The sequence below is a fragment of the Hyalella azteca genome, unplaced genomic scaffold, assembly GCF_000764305.2.
Source record: "Hyalella azteca isolate HAZT.00-mixed unplaced genomic scaffold, Hazt_2.0.2 contig3459, whole genome shotgun sequence".
NCBI lineage: Eukaryota > Metazoa > Arthropoda > Malacostraca > Amphipoda > Hyalellidae > Hyalella > Hyalella azteca.
In genome coordinates this window covers 115,058-123,309 of record NW_025933708.1, presented here as the reverse complement: position 1 = coordinate 123,309, position 8,252 = coordinate 115,058, and the positions used below count along the sequence as shown (strand labels likewise).

Here is an 8,252-nt window from a genome sequence, read left to right as displayed (position 1 = left end):
TTTTTTTCGAAGTTTTTCACTGCAGTGCGACAAACTTTTTTAGCTTGATTTCGAGCTCTGGCATACAGGTTATAATCAGACTTAATACAGGTTATAATCAATAATACTTAATACAGGTTATAATCAATATTCATCATTCATCATTCAATATTCATGCTCTATTTATTCCAACCCAGTTTCTGTAACGGTTATTCCGGATTTAAATAATGCACTTAATGTGACCTCAAGCTTTCATTGAGTGTCTCTTCAGTTTCGTCAATTTTCTCACCCTCTTCGGCACATATCATGACTCCTTGATTAATAATTATGTAAAGCTGCCTTATTCATGCCAAAGATATGAATCACGTTCCTTAAAAATAGCTCAATATAACAGAAAGTTTTTTATCAACTTTCGAGCCTACCTGCACATTAATGACATTTCAAATCATCCATAAAACTGATGTCTGTTTTCATTTTAGTCAATAATTGCTCGTTCGTATTGGACTTAATTTTCTATGAATATCCTAACGAGTTCATATATTTTAATGACATCCTCGTTGCCTAGAATTCTGCTAAACAACAGTAAATTAAATTTCATTCTGTCTGTCAGCAAACTCACTTCAACTTGCCAATAAGAATGCACTTACTTTTTTAGAATTTTTTTGACTCAATATACTGACCACAAAACTATTGTATTTGGCTTCTACTCAAACGCCATCTCCAGATCTGTCTGCCAACCCTGCATGATTATAATTTCAAATGTTTTATTATGTTACCAGAATGTTGCATGTAAGAGAAGCGGCAGGAACAGTGTCTGACGCATATGTCCTGTGTCAATCAGGTGTGTCATCTATTCATAATAATTATATTCTGTGATTAGATAAACTGCATTTGAGACGTAGTACTTACTAGACGTCGTGGTAAAGATTGATGGGAAAGTACTAGACCTGCGTCAGCATAGACAACATTACATGACAGATCACGCGATCAAGACCTCAGTAGTGGGCGGAACGCGGAAGCCATGATTCCATAAAAGGGTGGGCAGTTACCTTTGCAAGGCCCCGGTAACTGCCAAGTGCGCCGCAATGTAACTCACGGTAGGGTACGTACACAGTGAAAGCAGGTTTGCTCGCGCGGGCAACCTGCTCCAACCTGCCACAAGAATGAACATATAATAATAATGTAAGTGTTCACAGTGAAAACCTGTACGAATAGGCTTCTGTATTCTATGGTTTCAGGCGCCAGCCTGAGCAGGTAACCAGCACGCCGGCAAACCTGCTTCCACTGTGTACGTACCCTTAGAGCTACTCTGACCTAACGGTAGATGTTTTAGCCTTATTCCAATAATATAACCTTCATATAACCACCCCATATCATGATAATTCTCTAGACAGATGGTGTCTTACTAGCGTATCCCTTACGAACTTAGTCAACAAGTCCTTGTCCTCAGTTTCATGTAGAATTATGTACAAAGTCTGGAGGTGCAAAAACGTACCTCCGAACAAATATCTCGCATTATCTCTCCTCGTTTATGTCAGTTAAGTTAATGCTCCTGACCTCTTAGTGAAGGTCGTTAACATTTGCCAGTGATCCTTAGCTGACGCAGTAATATGCTGAACTACCCACTTTTCCGCTTTCTGACGGCTTAAACTTAAGGATACCTTGATTACTTCTTGACGCTCTTATATTACTTCAACTCTGAAAACCTAATATCGTCACCCATTGAATTTTTTTGACTCAATATACTGACCACAAAACTATTGTATTTGGCTTCTACCCAAAACCCATCTCCAGATCTGTCTGCCAACCCTGCATGATTCTAATTTCAAATGTTTTATTATGTTACCCGAATGATGCACGTAAGAGAAGCGGCAGTAACAGAGTCTGAAATGACGCAAATGTCCTGTGTCAATCAGGTGTGTCATTCTATTCATAATAATTATATTCTATGATTAGATAAACTGCATTTGCGACGTAGTATTTGCTAGACGTGGTAAAGATTGATGGGGAAGTACTAGACCTGCGTCAGCATAGACAACATTACATGACAGATCACGCGATCAAGACCTCAGTAGTGGGCGGAAGCCATGATTCTATAAAAGGGTGGGAAGCTTAGTAAGGCCCTAGTAACTGACAAGTGCGCCGCAATGTAACTCACTTTAGAGCTACTTTGACCTAACGGTAGATGTTTTAGCCTTATTCCAATAATATCACTTTCATATAACCACCCCATATCATGATAATTCTCTAGACAAATGGTGTCTTACTTGCGTATCCCTTACGAACTTAGTCAACATGCAAGTCCTTGTCCTCAGGTTCAGGCAGAATTATGTACAAAGTCTGGAGGCGCAAAAACGTGCATCCGAACAAATATCTCGCATTATCTCTCCTCGTTTATGTCAGTTAAATTAACGCTCCTGACCTCTTTGTGAAGGTCGTTAACATTTGCCAGCGATCCTTAGCTGACGCAGTAATATGATGAACTACCCACTTTTTCGCGTCCTGGCGGCTTAAACTTAAGGATACCTTGATTACTTCTTGACGCTCTTATATTACTTCTACTCTGAAAACCTAATATCGTCACCCGTTGGAACGAAGTCATATTATTGATTGACGCAATTCCTACCTCGGTTGTTTTTGCCTACGTCAGCGGTTGGATCTCTCGATTGATGTCCCTACGTCGGCGGTTGGATCTCACGATTTAATGTCCCTAAGTCAGCGGTTAGATCTCACGATTTGATGTCCCTAAGTCAGTGGTTGGATCTCACAATTCGATGTCCCTACGTCAGCGGTTGGATCTCACGATTTGATGTCCCTACGTCAGCGGTTGGATCTCACAAAATGATGTCCCAATTTCCATGTTGACCGATAGTGGATCCAGAGTTTTAGCCAACATTTTTACTTAACTTTTATCGTGCTTGGTTTTCATCACTCTCGAATAACCGCATACCACCCCTATTCTAGCGGCATCATTGAGAGCCTAGTGTTGTCCTGGTGCCATTGTTTGTTGCTCTTTCTCACACTGTGGGAAATATTCTGTTTTCCAACACTTTTTTTTTAATAGAGAATTTCTTTATTGTTATAAAGAATTATTATAGTCTAGCCGGCTTTAAATCTCATTCAGTTTTATTTACATTATATAATCTATATGGTTGAATTAAAATCTGAGTTGAATTAGCAAAGAATGCGCCTATAAGGTTGGGATATGATCTGAGGGGGGGTCATTAATTAAAATTATTGGTACTGCATGTCTGCCGGTGAATGTTGCGGAAGTCTTTGCTGTTGAAAAACTCTATTAGGAGCTGTAATGCTGCTGTGGGTGGTGAGAGTGGAAGCCTGGGCCTTTTTTGGTACATTTACACTGTGCTGTAAATATGTGAAGCTGACGGCAAACCTGAGTGAGGGCGTTTGAGGTTTCAAACGCAGAAATACTCGCGTTCAGGTTTTACTTAATTTTTAGCTCATTAAACAAACCATTGCCGATTCTTCAAATTACACAATAACAGACAATAAAGCCGCCGCTACATGTAATTAGGCCGCTAAGATTAGTTCAGAGGATTTTGATAGTACGTCCCCTAGACTGCAAAAGGTACACCGTGCGAGATGACGGTAAATAAGGTTGATTCTCGAATCGTATAAAAATTTTCTCAGATCCCTGATAAATTGCCTTATGGGAGCGTCTGGGTCCCAGAAAAACCTTTTTATTTACGGATGGATCTCTTTGAAAAACACACGCCTAAAAAAATCTAAGATTTTTTTGTTCGTGTACATTTTTCGAAAAATATGGAAGAAAAGGTGAAAATCTTAGAAAACTGCCAAAAAGAGGGTACTGTAGAAATCGATCTCTTTCTAGGATTTTCAGGCTGCAACATCGATGCCCATATCATCCGATGCGTAAAGACCATATCTATCGATTGGTCGTAGCATTTTTCGAAATTCTCATTTCTGTGAGTGGGGGACATTTTTCGTAAAATTTTCGATTCCACCACCCCATTCTCCCTTTTTCAGTAGTATTTTCAAAACTATAACGAATTTCAAAAATTGTAATCCCATCCTCAAAATTTTTTTTTTCAAATCAGTCAGCGATGCCAGTCAGCGATGCAGAGAACGACTGCATGAGCACTTCTCCGCATGCATGAGCACTTCTCCTTCTCAGGTGCAACTTAAGCCCTACGCCGAGAGAGCTCGCTTATATTTGCCTGGCCGGTATAATTTCCCCCGTAGACAATAATTGTTCTAGCATCGACACAACCTAACTCTTTCGCGATCGGTCGTGAACGCATAAATCACCGTACAGAGATGATTTTGGTACCGTTGGATAATTCAAAATTGCAGCTTTAAGATGAACATGGCAGGAAAAGCCGATATTCTCGATTTCAGACCCAGATGCTCCCCATATTTGGGTTTGCTTAGGAAGGGCAATTTTTGCCCAAATAAAATGATGTAATGGTGCAAAATTGATATATTCTCAGGGTAACAAATACAGAGATAATAACTCTCCAATTGTTCACTGAGGAATTTAAAACTTTTCAGAAAAAAGGATGGGATACTATAATGATAATAGGATAAAAATGGGTTTCATTAACATTTTTGAGAATCATTGAACTCTAACATTTAACGTATTTAACGTAACAAGCCCCCATTGCTGCCTCTTCCATCACAGACATAATAATTTTTACCAATAATCCCGTCATCACCTAAATTCTAGAAAAGATTACGAAGCAAATTTCCTAGATCATTCTAGGTAATATTCGTCTTAAATATCTCCTCTTCGATTAATTTTTTGCTGTTACTACAATCCATTATGATTAGTTCTACGATCCAATTATAATTTGCATGGAATTTTGTATACAGTAGCTAGGTTATAAGTGCACTATTGAGTGAAACTCAACGTTGAAACAAAACTCGTTTGAAAAGCAGGAACGAACAATTCTATTCGTGCGTTCAATCAGAAAGAAGCATAAAATATTGTTTAAATAAAGCGCGCGTGCAAGCAAGTAATTTAGAGCAAGTAATGAGGATAATTCCGGGATTTAAAAGCAAGCCTTATGCAGAAAGGTTAAATATTATCAAGCTTCCAAGCCTCAGTTATCGACGTCTGCGTGGGGACCTCATTGAAGTATACAAGTATACTCATGGCTTATACAAGGTCCCAGAAGGATTACTAGAATTTAAAACAAGAACCAACACCAGGGGCCACGGCTATAAACTAAAAAAAACTGCGTTGCAACACATCCATGCGACAACATTTCTTCTCGCTTCGAGTCACCGACATGTGGAATGGCCGAGTCACCGAGTCTCCCTCATAGCATCGTTGACGCTCCGAGTATGAACGCCTTCAAGAACAGACTAGAAGTAGCTATGCAGGAGCATATGTTCAGTCCTGAAATGCCTAGCAACTTACGGACCAGCAATAAGTCCAGCAGCCATCTCAATCAATTGTCAGTTAGGGAAATATCGGGTTCCAAAGGCCGGATCCCTTGTGAATCAAGTCACGAAAAGCACAAGAATCGGGAACAGGCCGTGGACTTATTTCTTCAGTTCCGACACTTCTATTGCATTCTTTATTCTAAGTCAATTTTATATTTCAAATTCAACCTTCCTGCTGATATCTGAATCCAATTACTATCTCCTTTGTAGTGTGTTTGTCCATGAAGCTCTTTGATGTACCACGAAGCTCTTTGAAGTATTCAAGCAAATTAGTGTCCGAATAAGAGGACACAAAATTAAATCGTTCTACAGAAGGTAATTAAGCATGGGGTGAGGATGTCAGGCTTAATGGTTAAACATGCGTTAAGGATGTCAGGCTTGACGATTAAACATGCGTTGAGGATGTCAGGCTTAATGGTTAAACATGCGTTGAGGATGTCAGGCTTGACGCAATGGACGGGGCTGGTGGTGGTGGTAGGGCTGGTGGTGGTGGTAGGGCTGGTGGTGGTGGTAGGGCTGGTTGTGGTGGTAGGGCTGGTGGTAGGGGTAGGGTTGATGGTAGTGGTAGGGCTTGTTGTTGTGGTAGGGCTGGTGTTGGTGGTAGGGCTTGTGGTGGTGGTTGTGCTGGTGGTGGAGGTAGGGTTAGTTGTGGTAGTAGGGCTTGTGGAGGTGGTAGGGCTGGTGGTAGGAGTAGGGTCGATAGTGGTGGTAGGGCTGCTGGTAGGGGTAGGGTTGATAGTGGTGGTAGGGCTGGTGGTGGAGGTAGGGTTGGTGGTGGTGGTAGGGCTGGTTGTGGTGGTAGGGCTGGTGGTAGGGGTAGGGTTGATGGTAGTGGTAGGGCTTGTTGTTGTGGTAGGGCTGGTGTTGGTGGTAGGGCTTGTGGTGGTGGTTGTGCTGGTGGTGGAGGTAGGGTTAGTTGTGGTAGTAGGGCTTGTGGAGGTGGTAGGGCTGGTGGTAGGAGTAGGGTCGATAGTGGTGGTAGGGCTGCTGGTAGGGGTAGGGTTGATAGTGGTGGTAGGGCTGGTGGTGGAGGTAGGGTTGGTGGTGGTAGTAGGGCTGGTTGTGGTGGTAGGGCTGGTGGTAGAGGTAGGGTTGGTGGTGGTAGTAGGGCTGGTGGTGGTGGTAGGGCTGGTGGTAGGAGTAGGGTCGATAGTGGTGGTAGGGCTGCTGGTAGGGGTAGGGTTGGTAGTGGTGGTAGGGCTGGTGGTGGAGGTAGGGTTGATTGTGGTGGTAGGGCTGGTGGTGGAGGTAGGGTTGGTGGTGGTAGTAGGGCTGGTTGTGGTGGTAGGGCTGGTTGTGGAGGTAGGGTTGATGGTGGTAGTAGGGCTGGTTGTGGTAGGACTGGTGGTAGTGGTGGGGCTGGTTGTGGTGGTAGGGCTGGTGGTAGGAGTAGGGTTGGTGGTGGTAGTAGGGCTGGTTGTGGTGGTAGGGCTGGTGGTGGAGGTAGGGTTGGTGGTGGTAGTAGGGCTGGTTGTGGTGGTAGGGGTGGTGGTAGTGGTGGGGCTGGTTGTGGAGGTAGGGCTGGTGGTAGAAGTAGGGTTGATAGTGGTGGTAGGGCTGGTTGTGGTGGTAGGGCTGGTGGTAGGGGTAGGGTTGATGGTAGTGGTAGGGCTGGTACTCGGACATGTCAAGCAAAACTGAAGTTTGTAGTCCACTGTGAAGGTTAGGTTTAAAGTGGGAGTTCTGCACGCACCGCAGTGCGTTTGGAGTGGGTCATTGTCACACTCCAAGCACCCAGTGGCGACGCTGAATGAGAAATCCATTTGACAGGTGAAGCATAGCGTTGTGCTGTCCTGATATGTTACCCTGTTGAAACGAAACATGAACACTTGATAACCTTGTCAGAGATTTGGAATACATTTGTGAAATTAATATAGTAATATTTTATGTGTATAAAGAAATGATATTTCTGATATCAAGCATGCATTATTCAAACTTGGTACTGCCATTGTATGATTATTTTTTAGAAGAAATTGCAATTCAACAAATTACTTATTAGTTAACTTTAACTTACAATATCTAATATAATACTGTATCGTATTCAATCTAATCTAATAATTACGAATATCTAATATGATAAAATCTAATAGATTTTATCTCANTATGCAAATAAGTCTGGCATATCATAGACACTTAATTCTGTTATGGCATGCAAATAATTTTGTCATGCCGAGCAAGAAAGTCTAGAATGTCTATTTAAACTTGGCCTCGGTGGGCTTAGCGAAAACCATAGCGAACTAAGTATTTTAAAATTGGATTCCATAAATTAAATTCTTAACTTGATTTTGCTTACCCTCGTGGCATTTGAACATTTTTATTGTATTCAGAAATTCTGCCCTCAATATTCCAAGTTTTTTCTTTTTCCGCTTGAATCTGTCAAGGAAATTCATTTTCCGTTAATTTTATTATGAACATATTTTTTCAGTGACAAATCACCATAAAAAATTGTCGGGTAATATTTGTAATCACTTTCATTTATAGTAACGTTATTTTCGATCAACGCTTGTGTTTCTAAAATATTTACACAATATTTCAAAACCCTAGAATTTCTGTATAATTTGAACGACGTGGTACATAATATTGAGAATTTTTTTCAAAATTTTAATCAGTATACACTGAATAATAATTTGTTCAACATTACAATTTTAGTTTTACGTCCAAAACAATATAGTATTTTGATTCAATCAACGAATATTAGGGCATCGGCAAGGCGACGTCACACAAAATAGCCTTGCACACCGACGAGAACCTAACTTATGTTCTTTTAGCGTAAATATTTTAGTTTTACAATAAATAGAATATAATATTTTAATTAAAATCAACGAATAACTTTACCCGACTTG

General features: G+C 41.1%; 1 protein-coding gene across 1 annotated transcript; it reads right to left on the bottom strand.

The window, feature by feature from the left end:
• Positions 1-5,572: 5,572 nt before the first annotated feature.
• Positions 5,573-7,718, bottom strand: LOC108674662 (mucin-2-like). Its single transcript, XM_018162623.2, has 3 exons — positions 7,703-7,718; positions 5,909-7,215; positions 5,573-5,658 (listed from the first exon to the last, which is right to left on the bottom strand). The coding sequence occupies exons 1-3, from the start codon at positions 7,711-7,713 to the stop codon at positions 5,573-5,575; spliced, it is 1,404 nt and encodes a 467-aa protein (XP_018018112.2). The 5' UTR covers positions 7,714-7,718.
• Positions 7,719-8,252: the final 534 nt, after the last annotated feature.